Source organism: Centroberyx affinis, unplaced genomic scaffold, assembly GCF_046629955.1.
Source record: "Centroberyx affinis isolate AG114_WGS23_722 - 3 ecotype Tasmania unplaced genomic scaffold, CSIRO-AGI_Caff_v1 ptg002016l_1, whole genome shotgun sequence".
NCBI classification, from domain to species: domain Eukaryota; kingdom Metazoa; phylum Chordata; class Actinopteri; order Beryciformes; family Berycidae; genus Centroberyx; species Centroberyx affinis.
The window spans coordinates 39377-66954 of record NW_027280358.1 but is presented as its reverse complement, the minus strand read 5'-3'; the positions used below and the strand labels follow the sequence as shown (position 1 = coordinate 66954).

The following is a 27578-nucleotide window of genomic DNA, read 5'->3' as shown; positions in this document are numbered from 1 at the left end:
CCAGTCTTCCCACTTGATGACTTGCATTACCAAAACTTGAATGTGTGTTGAAGTAGGTCTGCAAGTAGGTGTGACTGAAAACGACCCAATCTGGGTCGTTTTCAACACTGCAGTTTTAGTGTAATAACACTTTATATCTTTATGGAACGTCCAAATTCTACCAGTGTACTTGAGTTCAGGGAAAACACTCACGACAGTTCTGATGGTCTCCTGACAGACAGTTTAATGTAATGTTAACACATTCAACCAAAGGGTTTATTTGTGTTTGATCATTTTGATAATGAAGTCTGTCATGACATGTTTATGATGTTCTGTCCCTTCGGTTAATGTCCAGACATCTAGAACAGTGTCAACTTTGCATTGAAAGTGTCATTATCAACCGAATGACACTGTCAAAAACATTAATAAAGTTTAATTCATGTTCATGTCAGTTGTCATGAGTTACGACAGTGTTGTCAGCCTTATTCACCCCCCTTCAAATAAAGTGTTACCAAAAAATATATAATAGAATTAATTATAAATGTTTTCCATATTGTAAAGGTACTTTATTGTATTTTCATTGTAATTTATTTTTTGATTTTTATTGTATTTTATTTTAGTCATAATCAATTTGAGTAAAAAAAAATCTTAATGTAATGAAAGCAAAATTAAAAGAAATACATGTAAAAACCTGAAAAAAGGCAAGCCAAGTTTCAGCCAATAGAAACATGTAATTTATCTTTATTGTTTACATCCAGAAGCACAAAGAAACAGGAAGTAGTTACATGAGCACAGGAAACAGCGGAAATGAGCAAAAACGGCAAAAACTACACAGGAATTTCACAATAAAAGCCTCTTCGTCTGCTTTAAAAGTCAGAACTGTTTTTTCTGATGTTAATTCACTGTTGTTTCCTTTTGTCATGTCAGTAACCAGGCAGGTTCGAGAACAGAGCTGGAGTCTGAATGCTAATTGGCTAGTTGAATTTTCCAATCAAAAAAAAAAAAAAGCCAATAAGACGCTTTTGATTTTATTTAGCATAAATAATACTAATTTATAATAATTTTAAATTTATCTTTATCTTTTCTAAATTCTATACTGACGCCTCATTTGGCCAATTTTGCCAAATTAGGACTTTTTTTTTTTTTGGTCTTCGCAAACAAAAAGGGAAGAAAGAAATTCACCAAAAATCCAGCAAATAAAAAAAAGAACAGTCCAATATATACATATAAATATTATGTAAACATACACATGTAGCGAGCTAGTGGACACGTTAACACAAAGTTTAGATTAGTTTGTTAATTTCCATTGTTTTTTTTTTAAGACTTTTTTCCTTTGTTTACTTCCTCTTCATCTGATCAAATCAAATCAACCAAAAAAAACACAATTCTTGTCATCTCCCCTCCAAAAAAAAAAAAAAAAAAAAACACAAGACAGCTAACACCACTAACTTTGTTTTTCCTCCATTTTCCTGCCTTTTTTCATTTGTTTACCAACTCCTACTAACTCCTCCCCCTCCCCCTCCCTCTCTCCTGATTGGCTGCTCTACCCGGCGACACGGTAGTTGGCGTGGAACTCGGGCCGGATGTCGCAGACGCGGCTCAGCAGCTCGCCCAGCACCGCCGAGCGGTTGCCACGGTAACTGTCCTGCAGGCGGCCGAGCCGCTCGGCCGTGTCGCGGTCCACCTCCACTGCGCTGTTGCCATGGGAACCGAGAGCCTGGGGTCGGGACAGTAAGTGAGGAAAATAAGTGGAAGTGAAGAAAAGAGGAGGGAAAACAAGTTAGCGCTAATGTCGCTAATGAGTGCAGCATTAAAAGAGTAGAAGAAGAGTATTTACCGCAGCTTCTTTGGTCTTGAACTCCTTCTCTCTCTGCAGTCGATACTGTTCAATCTCTGCCTGAGCTTCTTCTTTAGCCTGACGAAGACGACGGTTTCTTACCTGAGAGAGAGAGAGAGAGGAGAGAGAGAGAGAGAGAGAGAGAGAGAGAGAGAGAGAGAGAGAGAGAGAGAGAGAGAGAGAGAGAGAGAGAGAGAGAGAGAGAGGAGAGATCAGTCTGCACTGTCAATCTCTGCCTGAGCATCTTCTTTCTGATGGAGATGTTTCTTTACCTTAATATGGGCGAGAGACATGGAGTTAACATGAGGAGAGAGAGAGACGAGGGGCGAGAGACATGGAGTTAACATGAGGAGAGAGAGAGACGAGGGGCGAGAGACATGGAGTTAACATGAGAGAGAGAGACGAGGGGCGAGAGACATGGAGTTAACATGAGGAGAGAGAGAGACGAGGGGCGAGAGACATGGAGTTAACATGAGGAGAGAGAGAGACGAGGGGCGAGAGACATGGAGTTAACATGAGAGAGAGAGACGAGGGGCGAGAGACATGGAGTTAACATGAGGAGAGAGAGAGACGAGGGGCGAGAGACATGGAGTTAACATGAGGAGAGAGAGAGACGAGGGGCGAGAGACATGGAGTTAACATGAGGAGAGAGAGAGACGAGGGGCGAGAGACATGGAGTTAACATGAGGAGAGAGAGAGACGAGGGGCGAGAGACATGGAGTTAACATGAGGAGAGAGAGAGACGAGGGGCGAGAGACATGGAGTTAACATGAGGAGAGAGAGAGACGAGGGGCGAGAGACATGGAGTTAACATGAGGAGAGAGAGAGACGAGGGGCGAGAGACATGGAGTTAACATGAGGAGAGAGAGAGAGAGAGAGACGAGGGGCGAGAGACATGGAGTTAACATGAGGAGAGAGAGAGACGAGGGGCGAGAGACATGGAGTTAACATGAGGAGAGAGAGAGACGAGGGGCGAGAGACATGGAGTTAACATGAGGAGAGAGAGAGACGAGGGGCGAGAGACATGGAGTTAACATGAGGAGAGAGACGAGGGGCGAGAGACATGGAGTTAACATGAGGAGAGAGACGAGGGGCGAGAGACATGGAGTTAACATGAGGAGAGAGAGACGAGGGGCGAGAGACATGGAGTTAACATGAGGAGAGAGAGAGACGAGGGGCGAGAGACATGGAGTTAACATGAGGAGAGAGAGAGACGAGGGGCGAGAGACATGGAGTTAACATGAGGAGAGAGAGAGAGAGAGACGAGGGGCGAGAGACATGGAGTTAACATGAGGAGAGAGACGAGGGGCGAGAGACATGGAGTTAACATGAGGAGAGAGACGAGGGGCGAGAGACATGGAGTTAACATGAGGAGAGAGAGAGAGAGAGAGAGACATGGAGTTAACATGAGGAGAGAGACGAGGGCGAGAGACACAGAGAATACATGGAGAGAGAGAGAGACGTTTAGTTACAGAAAGACACAAAATGGAGAGACGAAGGTCCGATGGAGCGACTCAGCGTGTGACGTCACGTGTTGCCATGACGACGTCAGACGTTGCTCTCTCCTGTCAATCAGTTTGCTCGTGTTTTTGTCTAAACATTATTTAGCTAAAATGAAAAACAAATGTTGCTGAATAATGTGAAATAGGCCTGGATGTTTACAACATTAATGATCCAGAAAATACTCTTTATTCTACCAGGTTAGCCTGCACTACTTCATTAGCATATGATGTCATCTTCATCTTCATCTTCATCTCATATATGAAACACAAACCATAGGAGGCACAGCTTAATAAAGATTAATGCGCACAAATAAAAAGCGCACAGCTGTATCACGTGCTGATTATATTAGAAGCACGTGATGAAACCTTCCTAAACTTTGAACTTGAGCTTCCTTTTTCCTGAATCGTATGTTTATATTTTACATATTAATGTCACATACGCTATGAATTGTGGGCAAGTTCTTCAGAAAAGACTTTTCTGAGGAACGACAGTCGCATCAGAGCCTCGCGCGCCTGCTGGTTTTTCCCTGAGACCTAAAAGCCCAAAACACTCGAGACTCAGAGTCTGAGGCCGTGAGCGCGGCCCCTGAAACTGAATGGAGTCAAAAATGGTCGAGAGACATTGAAACTGACAGGAGAGAGAGAGCGTTGATTGAATCAAAGCTAATCTCTCTCTCTCTGTTCATTCCCTGTGACACTTTATCACAAGATATCTGCTCACGATATCCCATGATGCTTAGCGGCTGACTCATTGGAAACGGCAAGAATAGAAAACCTAATTTTAACTCATGATAAAAATTCTAATATATATTAGCCTATATATACATAATAAAAATTAAGCAAATAAATAAAAAACTTTTCCGTTTTTCTTAGGGGGGGGGAGAGAGAGATTAAACCCCCCCCCAAAAAAACAGTAACGTTAACCGATGGAGAACACTGACGCCAGACTCCATTCAAAATTCGGGGATTTTTATACTTTCTTGCGTATCGGCAAACGTCCATATGCTGGAATCGAACCTCGATCGATGCTTTCTCCTTCGGTAGAAGATACTCTTTAATTCGGCGCATATTTAATCTACGAATCAGCAATATATTTCAATACAATATCGAATTTTATAGCTGATTCGTACTGCCGCTCATTACAGAGCTTTCAGAACAGGGAAAAGTCAGACTAGAATACGTACGTTTAGTGGATTTTATGCATGGACAGCTGAAGAGCGGACGTTAACAATTCAAAAAAGCCTCGGTTTGATTCTAGCAGAATGAAAATGTGCCTAAAAGCAAAGCATTCATCATTTTACTGATTTTTCAGTGGAGGTTTGTATGACGGATAGCCGAATCTCATTCACCGAGTTTTAGGCATATTCCCGGGCTTTTGCCGTTTTATTATTGCTTTATCTACTAGTTTACGAGTTCATTTCATATTTATTTCATATTTCCATAACGCACATTCAAAGAAAATACTTTATTTCGCCTTGTTTAACCGGTGAAAACCGGGGCTAACCAGCTACGGGCCGCCGCCGCCTCCTTGGCCGGCCTTCCTACTCACGCTTGCGGGCTTCGGCCACCTTCTCCGCCGCTCTCTTCTCGGCCTGGAGCAGCTGCTGGATGCCTTGCGACTGGCTCGCCATCTTGGATCCAAAGGTTTTTCCCGATTTTGGAAGAAAGACGAAGAAGAAGAAAATGGAGAAAAGCAGTGAAGGTCGACGAGACGAAGCTGTCTGTTTTTGACCCCAGTCAGCTGATGTCGCGTGACGTTGCGGCGGAGGTCACGTGACGGCATCACGAGGAGCGGTTTAAAGGGCGGAAGACGGAGGGGGGCGTTGGGTTTGACGCTCGGGGTGCGCGCGGCGGGCGGGGACTTTATAGTTATTTATTTTTTATTTTTCATGTTGTTACACTTGTCCCGTGATTCTTCCTCACCAAGCGAGGCAGCCAAACACCAGTTTTTTTCTCAGTTGGACGTTTTTATTTTTCCAGGTTAGGGGGATAGCTCCTGTATCTGTCTGTATGCATTTGGCAAATCATTAAACTAATCAGTTTCACAAACGGCCTTTTATTTAATTTACTATCTTAAAGACAGTGGCATAGACCTCCTACAAACCAGAAAACAGAACAAAGCATTAGTAAAAATGGCCTCCCTCCTAGACATAAACCACATCCCCCTATTTAAATATCATGTGTACAAATGAAGAATATCAGCTCTCAGAATGAAACACTTCCTGCCTGCGTACACATGCTGACACCCTGCTGTAACATAAGCTCCGCCCCTTGCACCGCCTTGCCCCCCCCCCCCACACACACACCGTGAGCTGAGCCTCGGCCCCTCCTCCCTGACCGCGGACGCTGGGTCACAGAAGGTGACCTCATGACCGGCCGTCTGCCTGCCGGGTGCCGGGTATGGGTCCCGAGCCCCGGCTTCGGACCCCTCTGACTCCGACGCCCGGCCCGGCTCGCTGTCGGCCATGTCGCTTGGCTCCAGGGCGGCGGATGACTTCTGTCCTGATCTCTCCTCAGAGGATGGAGACTCCTCTTCCTCCTCTTCCTCCTCTGAGCGCTCACCCCCTCCACCGCAGACTCCTCTTCCTCCTCTTCCTCCTCTTCCTTCCCTCTCCTTCTCGCTCCCTGGTTCAGATCTCAGGGCCGGAGCTCCCAGCTGGTCAGATGTTTAGGATCCACAGTCCACTGTGACTCTGTGGACCGGCACCCACAGACCTGGACCCACAGACCTGGACCCACAGACCTGGACCCACAGACCTGGACCCACAGACCTGGACTCCTGTCACTGTAATATTCGCATAGAATATATCGGTAGACCTGTTTAACAGCAATGTTAGAACTATGAGAAGGTAACAAAGATCCCTATTGGATGCTGAGCAGTGCTTGACTGTGATTGGTCCATAGTACATCCAGCTGGGTGTGAAGTTCACCTTCCTGTAAGACAGTCATCCTACATGCCTCCGGTTCACCAAATAAATACTTTGGTTTATAGCAGGTTGTCTGGACTTCATCGAACATATTGTACAAACAAGACAGTCACAGTGTTGTTGTTGTTGTTGTTGTTGTTGTTGTTGTTGTTGTTGTTGTTGTTGTTGTTGTTGTTGTTGTTGTCGGTGCAGATCCTGAACTTCCCCAGCAGAACTGATCTGTGACGGATCACTTAAAGTCTTCAGCTTCTGTCCTGTGACGTATTTCCCAGTGAAACAGAATATTTGAGCGGTGTAAAGTTACAAGAGGGATTTAAATCAAATCCTTCACATTCGATTGGACCGCTGAACAGTGGGCGGGGCTTAGAGTTTAGTGTAATACAGAGCTACAGAGAGAAGCTGAGCTACAGAGAGAAGCTGAGCTACAGAGAGAAGCTGAGCTACAGAGAGAAGCTGAGCTACAGAGAGAAGCTGAGCTACAGAGGACTGCTGGCTCCACACACTCCTCCCTCACCTGTTAGATCAGGAGGACGAGGGAGAGATGAAGGAATTAGACCTCAGCTCATTGTTTTGGAAATGAAAACAAAGTTTTTGCCCCGATATCCAAACACACATCTCTTCCTCTCTCTCTCCATATCGCTCTGTCAGCTACCACCCAAACATGAAGTGTGGTTTCATCTGACCGTGTGGCTCGCTAGAGGCTGAAGAATGATTGACAGGTGGATGTCATGATATTATTGGTTGAAATCGGTTGGTTCATGCTTACGTAAGCACACGGCATATTTTGTTTTACAGGAAGAAAACATGATTGGATTTTGATATAAGAATACAAAGAAATTGATTTTTTATATTTTTTTTGGCATATATTGTTAAATAGGTGCACAATGTGACCTGGGATGTGATCTAAAGGGTTAAAAATGCATTTTCATTTCATCTCGACTTTAAGTGCCAGCAGCTCCTTCATAGCGCTGCGGTTCTCTGAGGGTCGAAGACCGGCCTCCTGCCCTTCTCCCTGTCCTGGGACGGCACTGCCCCCCCGGCCCCCGGTGACCGGCCTCCTGCCCTTCTCCCTGTCCTGGGACGGCACTGCCCCCCCGGCCCCCGGTGACCGGCCTCCTGCCCTTCTGCCTGTCCTGGGACGGCACTGCCCCCCCGGCCCCCGGTGACCGGCCTCCTGCCCTTCTCCCTGTCCTGGGACGGCACTGCCCCCCCGGCCCCCGGTGACCGGCCTCCTGCCCTTCTCCCTGTCCTGGGACGGCACTGCCCCCCCGGCCCCCGGTGACTAGCATCGACTTGTAGATACAAAGAAAAATGAGCGTGAGCTAGAACAGGGGCAGAGATGAGCTGCTCCTTTAAGGCTTGAAAGGCAGCCTCACATACAGCACATTCAGAGTTATCTGAAAGGAATCCCCCCTGACCTTGACCTCCTGACCTTGACCTCCTGACCTTGACCTCCTGACCTTGACCTCCTGACCTTGGGAGAGCTCAGCATGTCGTGGGTGTGCAGAGGGGCAATTCATGAAGTTCATGATATCCCACAAAGCCCATACAGGACTGAGGCTCGGGGAAATTCTCTGGGTGCCGCACAATTTGTTATCATTATATTGATATTTTATATTTATATTTATTTGTATTTTTTATTATATGACAATTTAATTTATTTATATTCATATTTTTTAAATAGTTTTATTGTTATGATTTTATTTTATTTCATTTAGTTTTTGAATATTTCTTTTAACATATTCTAATAATAATAATTAAATTCCATATTAATTAGCATTGACATAAATTTACATATTCTTAATATAAATCTCTATATATTTATTTAATTTTATTCATGTAGCTTTTTTACGTTAATAGAAAACTATGTATATATTAAAGCATCTTTTTGTTTTTATATTTATATATATATTCATTTTATTTATATTATTTATTATCTTATTTTTATTTCATATTGTATTTCATTGCATTTGTTTGTTTATTTTACTTATATATTTTACAAGTATAAATATTAACTATGACATTTTTCTTTTAAATAAAATAAAATACATTTTTAACAAAAAAACTAAAAATAAATGAGAATAAAAAAAATACAAATAATAAAGTTTAAAATAATGAAATAATAATAATAGAATAAAATAACGTAAAAAATAATAAAAAATAAAATAAATAAAAATACACATTTGGCTGTTCTTCTTCTCCTCTCCCCTTCTCTCTCACTTCCGCTCTCCGCCGGAAGCGCCCTCCCTCCCCGCTAGCCGTTAGCCTCCGTTAGCTCGCGAGCCGGGACGGGAAGAGGAAAAGCACACGAAAACGAGAAGAAGAAGAAGAGAGCGGCGAGGAAAACAGACGAGAAGAAGAAACAGCAGTGAAACGGAACGTAAGTCGGCGACGCCAAATAAACGGTGTGTTTTGTGACTGAACGGCGCGCGGAAAATTGGAAAAACAAGAGTCCCAGGACCACCTCCTCTTCTTCTTCTCCTTCTCCTCCTCCTCCTCTTCTTCTTCCTCGCTTCTTTCTTTAACGGGCGAGAAAAAGAGGAGAAAAGCGGAGAAAAGAGAGAAACACAGGGATAGCTTGTTAGATTTTTTTTTTTTTTTACATTAGTTTTAATAGAAAGTGACGGCTAGCGTTAGCCTGTTAGCTTAACTTTTACATTAGTTTTAATGGGAGGTAGCGGCTAGCTTTAGCATTATAGCATGCTAGCTTGAGTTTTACATTCGTTTTAACGGAAACGGACGGTTAGCGTTAGCCTATTAGCTTCCTAGCTTGATTTTTACATTGGTTTTAACGGAAACTGACGGTTAGCATTTAGCCTGCTAGCTTGAGTTTGACATTAGCTAGTTTTAATAGAAAGGAGTCGGCTATTCGCTTGCTACACTAATTCGACATTAGTTTTAATGGGGAGGGCTGGGGTTGGAAGGTTTTGGATGAGATTTGGAGGTTTTTAATGTTTATATGAAGGGTTTTTGAAAGGTTTTGGAGGATTTTAAGGGGCTGGAGGAGTTTTGAAGGGTTTTGGAAACAGTTTGGACCGCTCTTGGGATGTTATGGAGGTTTTTCAGTGGTTTTGGTAACGGTTTGGTGGATTTTAGGGTGTTTTGGGGGTTGTTAGAAGGGTTTTGATTGGTTTTGACAATGGTTTGGGGAAGTTTTGAGTGGTTTGGGTACTTCCAGGGAGTTTTGGAGGTGGTTTGGAGTAGGGCTGGGCGATATGGTTGAAATCAATATCATGATAATCATAAGGATTTTTCTCGATATCATGATCATGATATGGCTCACATATGCAAAATCATGTTAAATAATAGGGGTGGGAATCACAGAGTAACTCACGATACGATACTATCACGATACGTTGCCCACGATAACGATGGTGTCACGATACAGCGATTCTGCGATACTCGATACATTGCAAGACAATTCATCTACGATACGTCACGATATCTGTGTAACTGAAGAAGAAAAAATACCCCTAAAAAGGCACAAAGCAGGAGCTGTGGTGCCATTTTCCCCTCTGTGAGTTATTCGTCTTCTTCACCGCAAGTTAGTTAACTTCCGTTCACTTTCCCCTCATTCATTTGATAAGTGGTAAAGTCAGAATGGTAACAGGCTTAATGCGGGGAATCCGTTTAGAGCGCCCGCATGTTTTAATAAAAATATCGATATTTGGCGCCAGTGTATCGATAACGTATCGCAAGAGGAAGAATGACGATATATTCCAGTATCGATATTTTGTCCCACCCCTCTTAAATAATCAAATGAATGTTCATCTTATTGAACCGAATGGTAATGTTAGGTGTGATGTCAAACAAAACTGAATTATTCAAATAATATTCCTACCATACCTCATTTTATCAGAGTTTTTAAGTAAAATTTGCTTGTCATCATCAGTTCAGACAGCAGAAATGTGTCACGATATTAAAATATCTTCATATCATCAGGATACGATTCCACTGAAAGACGATAAACGATAATATTGAATTATCGCCCAGCTCTAGTTTGGAGATGTTTTGGAGGGATTTTGAGGGCCTTGAAGGTTTTTGGAAACTGTTTTAAGGGGTTTTGGGATGTTTTGGAAGTGTTTGGGGAAGGTTTGGGATTAGTGCCGGTAAGTCTGAGTCTTTTTGTTGATTCGTTCAAGTTGAGTCAATAAATCTAAATGAATCGAACTTTTGAGTTTTTCTGGTTTTCAAGCTTTTGCTATCTGGTCTTCATAACATGTGCCTACACAAGTGTGGCGCTCGGTTTAGGCCAGTAGAGGGCAATATATCCTATTTAATTGTATTTATTACTGTTAATTGTTTCTATTTCATTAGATGGTGACTTATGAAGTCATATTGAAGTCGTATGGTGAGAGAAGCACTATAATAGTAGTTTTCAAATTGGTGTGTGTGTGAGGGCAGTTATTTGTTAAGATTAACAGAATACAAAACTTTTTTGTGTTTGTAATGTGTTTGTAATATGGCTTGAGACAAATCACAAGATTAGTTACACCAAAAGGCTAAAGGACTACCAACCAAGCTGGGAAAAGCAGCAGCTGGTCTGCAGGCCGTCCGAGTCGAGCCGCATCTCCAGCGTCCGATGCCGCTGCGATAATGTTGAGTCGAATCATTCAACAAAGCATTAAGTACGGCAAGCCCCGAGGGGAAAATCACAAGTCGGCGCACACACAGAACTATACAACCGCTCAATACAAGAACATACACTGGGTTGTCATACTAACACAAACAGTGTTGTTTGTTTTTTCAGTGAAAACGTGTCTGTCAGGCACAGTGTGATTTTCAGGCTGTCGGCGACAAGCAGCATCTCCAGCATTCAGAATACGCTGGGGCTGAACGATTTTGAAAAAATATCTAATTGTGATTATTTTGACTGATATTGCAATTGCGATATAATTTGCGATATTAGAGGGAATGATCATTTTTACATCATTATTCTCATTTTCATTGAAAAACGTATTAAAATGATTATGGTGTGATGTTTGCGGGGATCTGTACCAAACAAAGATGTTTTCTTCAGTCTGTAGAATATGATGTGTAGGCCAGGACATCTCTGCAGCACCACAATATTTACTTTAAAATTATTTTGACACATTTCACCTTTAACAAATATTGCGCCTCCTGTGATTTGAAAATTGCAGTCGGCCATATTGAGATTTCGATAAAATTTTGACAAATTGTTCGGCCCTAGTATACGGGTTATGTGTGTACTAAAACTCGAGAACCCGAATAAACGGCTCTCTCAATGAGGAAGTAGCAGTACATTGTTGAGCGTTGGAAACGTTTGAAGAGGTTTTGGAGGTGTTCGAGGAGGTTTGGGGAAGTTTAGGAACACTGAAAGATGATCTGAAGAGGATTTGGAGGATTTATCATAATTTTGGAAACGTTTGGGAGATTTTTATGGCGATTTTAGGGGGTTTTGCGGTTTTCAAATTGGTTTTGGAATTTTCATGGTGGGGTTTGAGGGGTTTTGGAGGAGTTAGGAAAGTGTTGGTGTGGCTTTTGTGAGGTTTTGGAAGGTTTATGGATAAGTGTAAGTATGCTTCCACCCTGGTAACCTGGTGGATCCTCGCGCCTGATTGGCTGCTCGAAAAACACACTCACACTTGATTGGCAGCTTGAAAAAACACAATTTGTCTTCAGAACTGTTTTTTCTAGCTCTCTCCCATTCATTCTCTATGTCTCTCTCTCTCTCCACAGCAGACCATGCAATCCTTCCCTGCTCGCCCTCGCCGTTAGAGTGTGTGTGTGTGTGTGTGTGTGTGTGTGTGTGTGTGTGTGTGTTCAGGATGGGATTCGGTCGGGATTTGCGGAATTCCCATGAGGGATTGTTGAAGCTGCAAGATTGGGAATTAAAGGTAAACATTCACGGGAAAATTTCTACATTTTCTTTCTTTTTTTAACTGTTTAAAAATTATATTTTTTTGCTGTTTTTTATATTTAATTTTTAATATTTTGTATTTGTGTATTATACATTGTTAAAATGATCAGGGTATCTGCGGGTCATTAAAATGTATGAAAAAGCATTAAATCTATTTTGTGAAAATTATGGCCTTAAATGTCATAAAAAAGAGATGTCCCGCTATGGGATTCGCTCCCTTGTGTGTCTCAGAAGCTTTTATTCCACTCCTCCAGCCCTGAGTGGCTGGCAGTGGTGATGCGTGCATCAGGACCCTCCTCCTATGTACAGGCCTGACGCCGCGTCACTCTTCATTCAATATAAGCACTCCTCTTCTCTCTTCACCCCAGCAGCAAGAAGGCTGGTCCAGTGAGACATCTCACTCATGCTACTCAGAGAACCGGGGTTACGCAAGTAACCTAAAGTTCTCTTTCATGGCATTTGTTATGGTGTCTCACTATAGCAGGGCTGTTCAATTACAGATTCAGTTGGGCCAGATTTTAAAACCGGGAAATGTAGATGGGCCAGACATTTTCAGCAGCCCATTTAAAACCTTTTTTTTTTTAGCTTTTGGTAATGATAAATTTAAACAAACGCAAATGAATGTAGTAAAAATGTTTATTGTTTCACTTTTGAAATAAAAAAATATATTTTTGGCCACATATCTGACCCAGGCACATCACAACAGAATAAAAAAGAGCTCAATGCACAGAATCATAACAATAACAGTAACCAATAACACACTCTATTACACACAGTGGTGGAAGAAGTACTGAGATGTTTTACTGCAGTAAAAGTATCAATACAACAATGTAAAGATACTCCATTACAAGTAAAAGTCCTGCATTCAAAATCTTACTTAAGTAAAAGTACATATGTATTGGCAGCAAAATGTACTTAGAGTATCAAAGTAAACGTACTCATTATGCAAACTGTCCCCATTTAGAGAGTTATATTTTTCATCAATTATTGGAATATTAATACTGATTTATTGACATACATGTAAGCAGCATTTTAAAGTTGTCAACGTGAAGCTAATCTTAACAATTTAGCTTTACTTTTGGGTAGTCTAATCTATAACAATGCTGTTTTATAGTTATTTTATAAAGATGATCAAATGTTTTAAATATAAAATATTGATCTGAAAAGTAACTAGTAACTATAGCAGTGAAATAAATGTAATGGAGTAAAAAGTACAATATTTCCCTCTAAAATGTAGTGGAGTATAAGTACAAAGTAGCATAAAATGGAAATACTCAAGTAAAGTACAAGTACCTCAAAACTGTACTTCAGTACACTACTTGAGTAAATGTACTTAGTTACTTTCCACCAGATTACACATAACTACTATTTGCTAGTCCAGGCGGGTTAAACCGACGCTTTTCATTGTCAATTTTACGTTTCAGGGTTGACAGACATATTTTCAGAAAAAGTGGGTCGTCTTACATTGGAGGACTAGACAGACGTGTTCACAACATCAGACATTCTTTTTGAATGGATAAAGTACCGGTGTAAAACCGACTCCTACCTGCACGGAGTGTTGCATTATGGGTTGTTTGTAGCCTTAATGTTGCTAGGCTAGCGAGTGTCTTACAGTCTGTTTACAGTGAGTCTGTCAGAGTCAGTCGTTAGTCCAGTTTGACCTGCAGGAGTTTCTGAGACTCGTGTGACGTGTTTTTCTGTCACGGAGGAAATAAATTCATGACGAGTGAAAACGAGTCCAAATTTTTATAAAAACAATATTACAGTTAAAATATTAAAATCGCTATTAAAATAGCCTATTTAATTCAAGCTCGCTGGGCCACTCGGAGGTTGCTTCTGGGCTGGATGTGGCCCGCGGGCCGCCAGTTGAATAGGCCTGCACTATAGGATATGGAGACTCCTCGACTGGACGGCACGAGGAATACTCGAGGCAGTGACATCCTACTTATAAAACCCCACAAACGTGAGAGGCGAGGACCAGCTAGCTGCAGCACAGATATCCTGAATAGAGATGCCTCTAAACAGAGCCCAGGAAGTAGCCGAACCTCTGGTAGAGTGCGTTCGTAAACCGGCCGGGGCCTGAAGACCCATGCTCGGCCAGTGCAATAGCTCCCACTATCCAGTGGGAAAGCCTTTATTTGTAATGGGCTTACCCAAGTAAGGGTTAGCCCAGGACACAAACAACTGGTCCCTTCTGTCCAAGTATACATGCAGAGCGTGCACCGGACATAACAAATGCTGCTCCAGAGAGCCGAACAGTGGAGGTTGGAAAACAACGAGCTCCACAGGCGAGCTTGAGTTACCTTACCTTAGGAACCTTAGGAAAGCAGGTTTAGGCTGCAAGGTCACCCACAAATTCCCAGGGGCAAATTGCAGTAGTACAGTAGCATCCATGCAGCATGCACCGACAGTGCATGAATATCACCCACATGTTTTGCTGACGCCAAAGCCAACAATAAAGCCGTTTAACAGCTTCATGTCAATCTGTGCAATTGGCTCAAATGGGTGGCTTACCAGAGCCTCCAATACAACTACCAAATCCTACGAAGGGGAAACGGGTTTGGAGACAGGGAGCAACCTCCATGCCTCTCATGAACCGGCAGACAAGGGGGTGCTGGTCCACAGTCTTACCCCCAAAGCCAACATGGCACGCAGCAATAGTGGCCAAGTACACTTTAATAGTAGAGAATGCTCTCCGCTTATCGATTAAATCGTGAAGGAAGGATAAAATCACACCCACCGAACACTGGAAAGGAATTTCCTGTGCCTTCCTGAGCACATAATTCCTCAAACACTTTCAGTCATACAAAGATCTAGTGGAGGACGCCCTAGCATTCTGAATAGTATTATAACGTTCTGAGGAAGCCCCGCAGTACTCCCACTCAGCCATTCCGGATGACGATGAAATATTTCCCCGCATATCTGTGATAACAGATCTCTGTGTAGCGGTAGGGGCCGAGGCTGGCCGCAGACGAGTTGTTTCACCTCCGCCAGTCAGTGCATTGAGGGCCAGTGAGGAGCGATCAGGATTAACTTCAACCGATTCTCCCTCACCCTGAACAGTGTGGGGGGAATCGAGGCCAACGGGAGAAACCCGTACAGCAGAACGCAACGTGTCTACTCCCAGCGGTGGGTCCTGGTCATGTAGAGAGAAAAACAGCGGATACTGTGCATCTTCTCTGCACGTAAACAGATCCACTGTCGTCCTACCCAACCACACACAAATCTGGTTTACCACAGGACAGCAGATCCGCCACCCGATTCTGAGTCCCTGGAACGTGTGTCGCTCCACAATATCAGTCTGCTTGCCAGTGTAACTGCCGGGAGCGTAGACCTCCCTGACGGTTGATATATGTTGTGGTGATATTGTCCGTCACATTGACGTCCCCTGAGGAATGGGAGAAGTGTTGCAAGGTCAGAAGAACCGGCAACAACTCTAGGCAGTTTATATGGGCATGCTGGAGACGACGGTCCCAGACCCCGTTCACTGTCCTGCCTTTGTGTACCCCCCCAGCCCTTCGGCCTGGCATCGGTAGTAACCACTATTCTGAACAGGACTGCACCCATTGGCACGTCTTCCGTCAGAAAAGATCATCACTCTGCGCTGGCCGCGATGCACCGAGTCTAGCCTGAGAGAGGCCCCCCAACACTGGAAATCTCTCTTGTACAGCCTGCCAAGTCTCACTACGAGCAAGGCTGAAGCAATGAAGCCCAACAGTCTCAGGCGCAATTTTAAGGAGACTGTCTCCCACATGCCGAAATGGGCCAAGATGGCTCTGAAGGCGCTGAGAGACAACAACAGACGAGCTGAGAAAAGCACCGACATCAGAGACAGACCCAGAAAAGCTTTGTTTTGCCTGGGAGTTAATTAACTCTTTTCCCTGGTCACTGTAAAGCCCAAGTCGGCCAGGTGAGCCATCAGAATGTGTGTGTGAGCCGTAGCCTCCCGTTTGAAAGGGCCAGCAGAAGCCAGTCATCCAGGTAGGTGGCCAAGCGGGTCACCGGCTCCCTGAGCGGTGTTAAAACCACCAAGGTACACACGGGCAATGGCATGCTTTTCCATCCCCTCAAAATCCAGAGAAGACGCCCCTTGGATGGGGGTCCTGCTGGAGTACGGATCCTACTTCAAAGAGGATGCCACCTCCAGGAGCTCCGGGAAAACGGAGGCCTGGGGCAATTTCTTCCCCTCGTAGCGAGACCGGGGGACCTCCGGCGTGATAGCAGGCCAGGGAATATCCAGCAGCACATTTACACATGTCGTGCATGTCGACTCTGAGAGTGGGAAGGGGTGCTGTATCCTCCCTCTCAGCAGCTGACATGTCGAGGGTACTGCCACTGACAGTTTGAGTCAGTGGAACGAAAGAAGAGTCATCCTCGTTGGACATGAGAAACTCCTCTCCCATTGACGCTTCCTCCTCCTCATAATCCAGTAGGAGGGGTGCCTCGGACATCGGGTCTGAAACATCCAGCGCCGAGCCCCAGCGTTGGCTAACTGGGTTTGGGGTTTCCTCGTCACTCGCACCAAGCTGGTGTTCCTCGGTGATGGCGGTGAGAAGAGGGTCCCTCTCCGAGAGGCTAGCTTGGCGAACTGGCCTACGATGGAGGCTCTTAGCTGTAAACCGGGCGCTGTGTCCGAAAGAGCCGGGAGAATTAATTGCTGCCTGGCCGTGTTCCAGCCTGGGGCAAGTGGAGCAGACCTGGTGTGTGTCTTTCCTCAAGATTTTATTCTCGTCAGTGCAGATACAAGCGCCGGGATTTTCTTCCCCCATGGTGGGAGGCAGCTTTGCAGCTGTAGCCATTTAGCTGTTATGCTATATGAGTGGCTAATTAGCTGGTGTGATACTGGGCCAAGGTAGCTCAGGTGGTGCGAAGACGGCATGGTGGCCATGACTTGGCGTATCATTAGCTCGAGCTAGCTTAGTAGTAGAAGCCAGTGAGGAGCTAGCTACTACCAGCGGAATAAAACCCTACTGTTTGGAGACTAGAGTGCTACCGCTAATCTCTCTGAACACTTTACCTATGGAGAATGTCAGCGAAACCTGGAGGTAGGTCCAGCGAACCAGCGTTCTGGGGGGTTGACGCTTTGTCCATGACCACACATCACTAATTTCAGTCAGTTTGATCATGAAGAATGGTCTCGACGGAAAAACATTTGATTAAAAATAAAAATCTAGGACATTTTCAGTAGCGGCGCCGCTACTGAATGACTTCACTGTGCATAAGTAAGTATCTGCCAAGCAATATGCTAATAAACAACCTTTTGCTAGAAATTGTCTAAAGGGTATTGGGTCAAGAGGGTTAGCTTGAGGTGCTAGCCCTCGGGGTTAGCCAATGGCATGTCATCGCTAGCTATTGATTCCATCTTTGACTTGACTTCATATATGATAGTTCTGTAACTCTGTGGGATGTTTTTCCCACAGAACAGTTTGCAATAGGATATGTTTCTTCTTCACTGTACTGAAACTGTCAGTAATTTAAATTATATTTTCCTGGTAAAAACTGTATATTGTTTTTTGTACATTTTTCTTAATATTTTTAAGTCTTTTTTGCTGGGTCTCCTCCTGGGTCCAAAGCAGTCAAACCTTACACAATGCCTTTAAATCTTTTTAGAAGTTTTTTTTTTCTTATATCTGTAGAATGAATGTTTACCCATAGTTTCATCTGCTTTTTTCCGCTAATTTTCACCAAACTTGGTAACAGCATCTTCAGACTGTCACTGATAAACAGTCCATTCGGATTCTTGATATATCAAAAACTGAGCCCACAGTCCATTAAAACGTTTTACTGTAAATGGTACTTTACACATTTTTCATAATAAATATGGCACGGCTTTGCAACTTTCAGCAAAATCTAGGCCCAAGTGAGAAGAAACTTTCATATGCTGCAAGCTAGTGCAAATTAGAGCTAATTAAGTCCATCACTCTGATTTTTTCAAAAACTGTAAAACTAATTAAATGTATCTCTTCCCACATTTTTTGCTCAATTGACACCAAACTTGGTATACACAATCTTCAGACTATCCCTGATAAACAATCTGTTCAGATTTTTGATACATAAAAAATTGAGCCCACAGTGAGCTGGAATGTTTTACTGTGGCATTTTGTTCTGAATCGACAGAGGACATGTTGTAGATGTAATGTGGTGAATTTGATCAATTTATTTTAAAATTTGAATTCTGTAGTCATTTCATAATAGAAATATGGGATTATCACCCTTGCTCAATCACTTATCCCTTTGTTTTTTTCCCCACTGTGGCGCACAAAAGTGGAAGTTGGCAGAGTGTTTAAGGACAGGGCTTTGGACCATAAGATTGTGAGTTCAAGTCCCTGATTAACTGTAGCCATTTTGAAATTTCATGAAAAGTAAATCAACACTAAATGTCAAAACACCTGATTTGGTGTCACTGATTGGGGTGTGGCCAGAAGTTTCAACCCATAGAGATCACTGCAGATCAGTGGCCCATGTGATTTAGTATTGATTTATTTGTTATGTATAGCACTACAAAATTCTATAAAGGGATTAATACTGCCGATCATAGGCTGCAGTATCACGATGCTTCTCCCTTTAGTTTCTCCTCAGTAAACCTGTAACAGGCATTTGGCTCAGTAGGTAAAGTATCAGCCTTTCATGTGGAAGGTTGTGGGATCAAATCCAGGCTTGTCCTTTCTGAAGTCAGTAGTTGCCAAGAGCAAGAGCCATGTTTTCCACTAAACAGTTTGGCCATTGTGAATAACTTCAGCAATGTGGTTGCACTGAAATGATTGACTGAATTCTGAATGAATACTAAAAATTGTATTTCCTTTTCACTCGCGTAAACTACAAAATGGCTAGATTGAGCCCGGTTGCCGTATTGCTGCTTGCAGCTATAATTGGGGGTCCGAGCACCGCATGTGCTGGAACCCTGTTGTTTTTGTAAGGATTATTATTCCGCAGTTTCTTCTTCTTCTGCCCTAAAAGTATCTGGATCTCAGAAACTGTAAGAGCTATAGCAACCAAACTTGGCAGATAGATCCAAAGTCTCAACCGTTACCAAGGCATCAAAACCCATGTCAATTGGCCTCATGGTGGCGCTATAACAAGCAACTTTACATTTTGGTCTATAACTTCTGAACTGTAAGTCGCAAAGAGAAAATTCTTGTGTCTGTAGATTCTTTGGAGGGTGCAGAGTCCAGTCACATTACTTTAAATGTCCACTATATTGGATTATGTGCCATTTTGAATTGGTTCTAAATCGTTTTTTTCACTACTCCTCCTAGGCCGTTCATCTGATTCACGTGAAACTTGGTGTGGAGCATCGTGGGACGTCCTCTTTCAAAATTCTATTTGCTTTCATCAACCGATAAACTTTTAACAAAACATGCCCTAACACAAAACTGGCCATAACTCCTTGACCATTTTTCTAATCGAGCTAAAATTGCAACACATGTTGAAGAGTGCTACAAATGCAAAAAGTTTATATCTCATAATTGACTGAATGGATTTTTAGGAAACTTTGTACACATGGTCTAGGATCACGTCCAAGTGGACTCATTAAATTTGGTTGTGATTGATGAAAGTGGGCGTGGCTTATTATGTAATAACCAAATTTCCATAGACGTTAAAATTAAAACTTCAAAAATTCATAAATAATCAGCTGTATGTCCTACAGAGCAGAAATTTTCAGGACATGTTGGCTCAAGTGAGATAAATCTTTCGTACACTGGTACTTACCCCCGATTCTGAAGTCACCCCCCTCTGTTTATAGCAAAAACTGACTGTGATCACACATTGTTGTCCTCCTAAACCGTACATTACAAAAAAAAAACTTTTTTGAAATCGGCATACCTTAATTAGTAAATTGACAAAAAGTTGTAATGATATATTGAAAACTGAGCATATGGTAAATCGCAGCATGTAGCTGCAAATAGTTTGATAAATTGATAATGTGGTATGTTCAAGATAGTTTGACAAAATGATATCTGAACTCTCAAGATCATATCTACAAAGCCATGTTTATATTGATTAATGTAGTGCACTGATACATTTAAAATATTCTTTCTAAGGCTTGAAATATAGGTTGGACAGTGTCATAACTTGGCCCTACTTTGGACTCAGTAGCGTAATGATTAATGCATAGGTCTGCAATGCAAAAGATTGTGGGTTCAAATCCTGTGGGTGACGCTGTCTCCTCACACTGCTAAGCTTGATAACTAATCACAATGTCTTAAGTGTCTAATTTTTGGACAAATTACCATATTGTGCTCGGACCCCGCCCATTGCCACTTGCGGCTATATTTAGGGGTCCAAGCACGTAGTGCTGGAACCCTATTGTATTAGCTGGAATTATTCTTTCTTTCTTTCTTTCTTTTTTCTTTTTCTCCGCTAAAAGTATCTGCAGCTCAGAAACCATAAGTCCAACAGCAGCCATATTTGGCAGGTGGGCTCCTATGGCCCACCACTACTGAGGCAAGGCAGCCCATGCACATTGGCCAGATGGTGGCGCTATAACAAGCAACTTTACATTTTGGCCAATAACTTCTGAACCGTGTGTCATAGACTGAAAATTCCTGTGTCCATAGATTCTTTGGAATGTGCCGAGTCCAACCCATAGATCACTTTCAATGTCCACCATATTGTATTGTCCACAATTTTGAATTATTTTTTCGCCAGTCCTCCTAGGCCGTTCATCCGATTCACACAAAACGTGGTGTGGAGAATCTTGGGACCGTCCTCTTTCAAAGTTGTATAAAGGTTATTGATAGGTCAAATGGTTTGGCTTTTATTAACCAATAAACTTTTAACGAAACACGCCATAACACTAAATTGGCCATAACTCATTAACCATTCATCTAATTAAGCCAAAATTTGAAACACATGTTGAGAAGTGTTGCGTAAACACACCCACAAAAGCATTTTGAGCTCTACCACTACTGGGCGCTACAAATGCAAAAAGTTCATATCTCATAATTGACTGCATAGATTTTTATGAAAATTGTACACGTTCTAGGATGATGTCCAAGTCGATCCGTGAAATTTGGTCATTATTGATGAAGTGGGCGTGGCTTATTGCATAACCAAATCTTCATTGGTATTAAAGTCACAACTTCAAAAATTCATTAAAAATCAGCCATATGTCCTAGAGAGCTGAAACTTTCAGGACATGTCGGCTGAAGTGAGATAAATCTTTCGTACACTGGTTCCTCCCCTGATTCTGACATCTCCCCCCTCTGTTTACAGCAAAAACTGCCTGTGATCCCACAGTGATGTCCTCCTAAACCGTACGTTACAGGGAAAAAACAACATGATTTTTGAAATAGTCATACCTTAATTAGTAAACAGCCCAAAATTATAATGATATCTTGTACTGAGCGTACAGTAGATGGAAATGTGCAGCTGCAAAGAGTTTGATAAATGGACAATGTGATATGTTCAAGATAATTTGATCAATCTTCATCAAACTAAATACAAATGATGTCTGCACTGTCAACATGATGTCTGTAAAGCCATGTGTAAATTGATTAATGTGGGGCACTAATACAGTTATAATATTCTTTCTGACTGGACTAGCACCTGTGACCTGTCACTCGTCCCTTTGTTTTGTTTCCTCACTGTGACTCACAGCAAAGTGGAAGTTGGCAGAGTGAAGCTCAGGTCTTTGGACCACAAGGTCGTGAGTTCAAGCCCCTGATGAACTGTGACTGTTTTGAAGTTTCATGAAAAGTAAATCGACACTAAATCACACAGTGCAGAAAACTCAAAGTGTTTGACATCGTCTGTCGATGGCAAAATACCTGAATGGCATCACTGATGGGGGCGTGGCCAGACCTTTCCACCCATAGAGAGCAGTGCAGCAGCAGTTTTCTGGCCCATGTGACTTACTGTTGTTTTATTTGTTAATGGAGAGCACTACAATGTTCTATAAAGTGATTAGCACTGTCTGTCTGTCAGTAACAGGCTGCAGTATCACACTACTTCTCCCTTTCAATGTAGGCCCACATTTTTTGCTCAATTCACACCAAACTTGCTACACAGCATCTTCAGACTGTCCTCGACAAACGATCCAGCCAGATTTTTTAAATATCAAAAATTGAGCCCACAGTGTATCAAAATGTTTTACTATAAACTGTACTGTAAACAGGTAATTCAAATTCTTGTTAAATAAACCTCCAATATTTATGAAAATAAATGACAATTAAGCAGTCATGGTAGATGAAGTATGGGAAATTTCAGAATTGTATCTCAGAAACTGAATTTTTGACAGTATTTAGAATTTTGCCCTCATGTAAACGATTGCAGTTAATAGAAATAGAACATTTTTAAACATCAGTTTTGCACTTATGGAGCAATCAATCTTTGTAAAAAGAAATAACAGACATCTCTATGTTGTCTACATGAAGTACGCAAATTCTCCGAATTTTGTCTTCAATACTGAATTTTTTACACTAGTTTGACATCTGCCTTTACATGCATGGACAGTTGTTATGCACCCTGGTGGTTGCATAAATCATAGTGTGAAGCCTCCTCTAATTTTCCCTCTTCTCAGGGAGCTCAACTCAATCGTGACTTACCTTTGGTGGCAAAGGTTGTGAGTTCGAGTCCTCGGTGCTGCAGAATGAACATGCTTAGGCCTACTCAGGCATTGTGCTGTGTGAATTAGAGACTCATGATTTCAAAGATATTTTAATGATAGTTATGGGCTGGGCAGTTCTGCTGATGGACCCTCATGTATCTGTCTTCCTCCTCTTCCTTCTTTTCTTCTCCCTCTTCCTCCTCTTCTTCTTTCTCTTCCTCCTCAAAATGCCCGGCCCCGACTCACTGCTGCACAGCAGCTATAATTTAAATGGTATTTATTTTTATATTTCACTTAATGTTTCATTATTTTTTACCAGCCCCCCTTAATGCTTAAAAATATCAAATGAAATTTTAGATTTTTTAAATATTTATAGAATATATTTTAACCCTGTTTATCTTCTACTTCTTTTCTTTTTTCTTCTAATTTAAATGGTATTTTCCCATTCTCTTTTTTTAAAAATTTCACTTAATGACATCTTTTATTTTTTGCTGGCGCTCCTTAGCATCCAAAGACATTCATTTCTTCAACAATGCCCTTAAATATTTCTAGAAATTTTATAATATTTCTAGAATGCCTCTTTCCTCTATTTTCGTCTAATTGAAACATAATTTCTTTCATTCATTTTGCGTGCACCCCTGAATGTTTAAAAACGCCTAATCTCCATTAAATAGTACAAAATTTAACAAAAACAATACAAAAAATACATTTCAACACATTTTCTGCTAGTTTTTCTTATTTTCCTTTTTCTTAAGGCTACACTAAGCGATTCTTTCTGACCACTAGAGGGTGACAGAAACCACAACACATTTTGTAAACGGAAGGAAGCCCTTAAGGACAAACTGTGCATAAAGGCTAATGGCTAAAATAAACGTACCTATGGAGAAATATCGCTGGTTACCAGTCTCGCTTTGCCAGATTTTTCTCCCGCTGAAGGTCACATGTCCCACAATGACAAGTGAAGAGGCAGGTAGCAAGTTTACTAGTTGAAAACGTTTCCTCGCTCGCTTCATCGATTCCCCCATTACTCAGGCCGAATTTGACAACAAGCTTTAGGAAAGAGGTGAAAACAACAACACAGCTGGCCCACATGTGTGGCTATTTGTTTGTATCATTACGTCTCACGGAAATCTTCACGTAGCACACGTTAGTTTCAGGATTGCTTACAGTGTCTGAAATCGCTTAGTGCAAGTTTAATTTAAATAGTATTTTTTCTCCTGGTGTCGCCCCCTAGCTGCTGGAGACTGTGAAGCGCTTCATGACTCTTCGGGTGAAGAGCGATAAGGAATACTCCGCTCTGCTGCTCAACCTGAGCCAGCAAAGTGAGAAGCAGGAGGCCACCGACTACCTCAGCACCGTCAGTAAGGTACCACTAACAGCTAGCCCGCTAACTTTTAACTTAGTGATTATTTTCTTGTTTTTGGTATTTATGTTTTGTTTTTAACTCTGTAGCACTTTGAGCTTCATTGTGAATGAAAAGTGCAGTACAAATAAAATGCATTATTATTATTATTCTATTCTGTTCTGTTGTGTTCATTCGCAAAGTATGGCTAACTAGCCAGCTAACATATACTTTTTTATTCTGTTCAGTTCGTTAGCAAGGTAGGATAACGGTTGCTAGGTTTTTCTTTCTCTCTCTCTATTCGTTTACAATGTCTGTTGACCATCAATTTCTACATTATAATAATGCAATCTGGAGGGGTTTTAACAAGTTTTGGAGATTTTATAGGAAGGTTTGGAAGGTTAGTGGAAAGTTTTTAAGGGATTTTTGGAATGTTTTGAAGGGTTTTTGGTAGAAGACTCTTTTCTCTGTGTTTCTACATTTCCTCCCATTTAAACTTCAAACTTGCGGTCGGCTATATACTGTATCCCTTTCTCACTCTCTCTCTGTTTTCTTTGACAAGATTTGTAGTTTTTGTTTTTTTAAATATATACGTTTGGTTTTTGGCAAAATGTTATGGTTTTTTGAATATTTACGGAGGGTTATTGGCAAAAGTTAATTTTCAATAATGATGTACAATATTTGTGAAAACTGTTCATCATACTCAAACTCAGTAAATCCTGCACACTGATATGTATTTTTTTTTATGAAATTACTTTTCTTTAAAAAAATGTAAAGTTCTAAGAAAGTTATGACAAGAAAAACTTGATATGTATGATATGAAACGTGATGATATGAATCGCAGTTTAAATAGCAACTGCAATATTCTGTCAAAATGGCAATTGGATTTCGTTCAGCCCTAGTGTAAAGGTACCATATTGTAGAAAATGGGATTTCCTTTGCCTGCCTAATTATAATGGAGTTGAAACACTGTGAAAGTATCAAAATGCACGGTCGGCAACTAAATCCACACAATCCATATTAGCCTCTAAACAAGCCGCTTGGACTTCCGTAACTTTGTGGCATCACAACAGTACGCTTATTGTCATTTGTCCGCCTACAGCACCATGGCTTTTGTAAGAAAGAATAGACTAACAAAGCATAAAAAAGATAAAAGATAAGAATGTACCATTCTGAAACGTTCTGTTGTAGTCTTGGTTGTGGCGGTGGTTTGTTGTCTTCTGTTCTTGCAAATTCAGGATCTGACTGGCTCAAACATGTCTGATTGGATCAAATTACTTTGAGAGGTTGCCATTGTTTATTTACTGGAGAGTTTTCACTACAGTTAAACCAGTTAAACACCTGTGGCTAGCAGAGCCATGGTGTTTCACTCTTGAAACGCTTAGCCAATCAGAACAGAGGGTCGTTAATAATGATTTGTAAAGACACAGCAACAAAAACAGCCTGTTCTTGGAAAGGCTCGGGGAGATGCTGGAAAATGAAGGTGTAAAAATTGATTGAGAGTGTTTTTGGTACATGACACCAACAACTTTTAATGGACCTCAAGACATAAAATAAAACACTGGAAAGTGTAAAATATGGGACCTATTTGTTTATAGTTATTATTGTAGGGTTTTTGGCAAGCTTTAGTAGTTTTTTTGGAAGGAATTTGTAGTTTTTATTTTATTAAGGACATCAAAATTTCAGTTTCAGCATGTTGTCGTTCTCTCTCTCTCTCTGTGCCTCTCTCTCTCCCCCACTCTATCTCGTTGTGTCTCACCCCTCCCAGCTGTGGGCCATATTTTAAAAAATATTTATGTAGTTTAACTTGAGATCTAAGGTTTTTTTTGGTTTTTTTTAAATGAATTTGTAGTTTTTTGGGTGGGGAGTGGTTATTTGGGAGTGTTTTTTATTTTCTTTTACATTTTCTTGTATTTTAACTTTGTACTTTTTTATAGGGATTTGTAGTCTCTTTTAAATGTTTTCGTGTCTTAATTTTGTGTTGTTTTTTTTGGGGAGGCATTTGCAGTTTTTTTTTCAATATCCCTATTTACATAGGGTTTTTGGCAATTTTCTCTCTCTCCCTCTCTCTCCAATTCCTGTTTCTTGTAGCAAGAGACGGTCACTTCCTGTCATTTTGTTTTGACCTTTTCTTGTTGTCTTCTCCCTCTATGCTATGATTTGTGATTTATCTCTAGTATCATTCTCCCTCTCTCTTTTTTCTAATTTTTTGATTGTTGTTTTTGGTCATTTTTTGTCATTTCCTATAATTTCTTGTCATCTTTTGGTATTGTTTAATTTTGTCTTTTTTGCAATTATTTGGTTGTTTTTTAGTATTTTCTTCCCTTTCTATGCTGATGATCTGTGATTTATCTCTATAGTTTTCTCTCTCACTCCCTCTCTCTCTCCAGTCGTGGGCCCAGGTGGTGCGTCAGACGGAGGAGCTGGGGCGTGTGATGCGTGGCCACGCTGATGACCTAAACTCAGGTCCGCTGCACCGCCTCGCCACGCTCATCCGAGACAAGCAGCAGGTGAAGAAGAGCTACCAGAGTCTGCACCAGCAGCTCGAGAGCCACAACCACAAGGTGAACGAGGGGGTCCTGGAAAGTTTTTGAAAGTTTTGAATGGCCAATTTGGTTGTTTAAAGGTTACGTGTTAATTAGCAGTTTTGGGAGGGTTTTGTTGTTTTTGGAAACTTTTGGAAGGGTTCAAGTTTGGTTTTGCGGATGTATTTGTATTTTCAAAGGTTACGTTTTTGGTTAGAGGTGTAAAATTGAGTTATGAAGGTGTTTTGGAAAGGTGTTTGAAAGTTTTGGAAGGGTAAATTTAAAGGTTTTGAGGATATTTTTATAGTTTCAGGGATTAATTTGGTAGTGTTTTGTTTAAATGTAGGATTGTTTTTTAAGGATTAATGTTTTTTTTCTTTAAAACGATTTTTTTTTTCTTTTTTATCGTGGTATTTTCGTGATTTTTTTTTTTTTCAACTAAATTTCACAATCATCTTTCATGTTGTCTTTTTCATTAAAGTTGTATTGTTTCCGCTCTGTGTTGCTAGGTAACCAGGAGTGACCTGGAGAAGCTTAAGACGACATATCGCCAGCTGAGCCGAGACGCAAACAATGCCAAAGACAAATACAGGGAAGCTGTGGCCAAAGGTGAACAAAGTTTTACATTTTTATTCTGTTTTATTATTTAGTCTTTTTTCTGTGGTTTTCATTATTTTACTGAATATTTCTTTGTTTTTCAAATTTTTTAAAAATTTAGCCAGCAGTTTCTTTTTTTCTTTTTGTTTTTTGACATTTTTAAAAACATTTTGTCATTTGTATTTGATCTGATTTCATTGTTTTTCTTGTGGGGGGGGGGGGTTTGGTTGGCATTTCTCTTTTCTCTATTTCTTGTTCTCTCTTTCTCTTTCCTATACTGTTTCATTTATAATTTTTGTTTATTTCAGGAGTTTTTCTTTTCATCTGTCTTTTCATATTTCCAAATTTTTGCTTTATTCTTTTTCTGACTTTTTTGTGTGTGATCTTTCGTGTTTCATTTTTTTTTGCAGTTTCCTTTTTTCTTTGCTGTTAATTGTTT

The 27578-nt window shown here is 41.3% G+C and overlaps 2 protein-coding genes across 3 annotated transcripts; one reads left to right on the top strand and one right to left on the bottom strand.

Moving 5' to 3' along the window:
- Positions 1-704: 704 nt before the first annotated feature.
- On the bottom strand, positions 705-5073 carry atp6v1g1 (ATPase H+ transporting V1 subunit G1). Of its 2 annotated transcripts, XM_071531010.1 has the most exons (3): positions 4864-5073; positions 1817-1913; positions 705-1696 (listed from the first exon to the last, which is right to left on the bottom strand). In XM_071531010.1, exons 1-3 carry the CDS (start codon positions 4947-4949, stop codon positions 1523-1525), a joined length of 357 nt encoding a protein of 118 aa, XP_071387111.1. In that variant the 5' UTR covers positions 4950-5073; the 3' UTR covers positions 705-1522. The 2 variants fall into 2 exon arrangements, with proteins under 2 accessions (XP_071387111.1, XP_071387112.1); XM_071531011.1 differs by lacking the exon at positions 1817-1913 and having other exon boundaries at positions 705-1673.
- A 3428-nt stretch (positions 5074-8501) lies between these two features.
- LOC139653992 (tyrosine-protein kinase Fer-like) lies at positions 8502-27218 on the top strand. The gene is made up of 5 exons (XM_071531012.1): positions 8502-8625; positions 11946-12103; positions 23910-24041; positions 26408-26581; positions 27052-27218. Exons 2-5 carry the CDS (start codon positions 12035-12037, stop codon positions 27190-27192), a joined length of 516 nt encoding a protein of 171 aa, XP_071387113.1. The 5' UTR covers positions 8502-8625; positions 11946-12034; the 3' UTR covers positions 27193-27218.
- Positions 27219-27578: the final 360 nt, after the last annotated feature.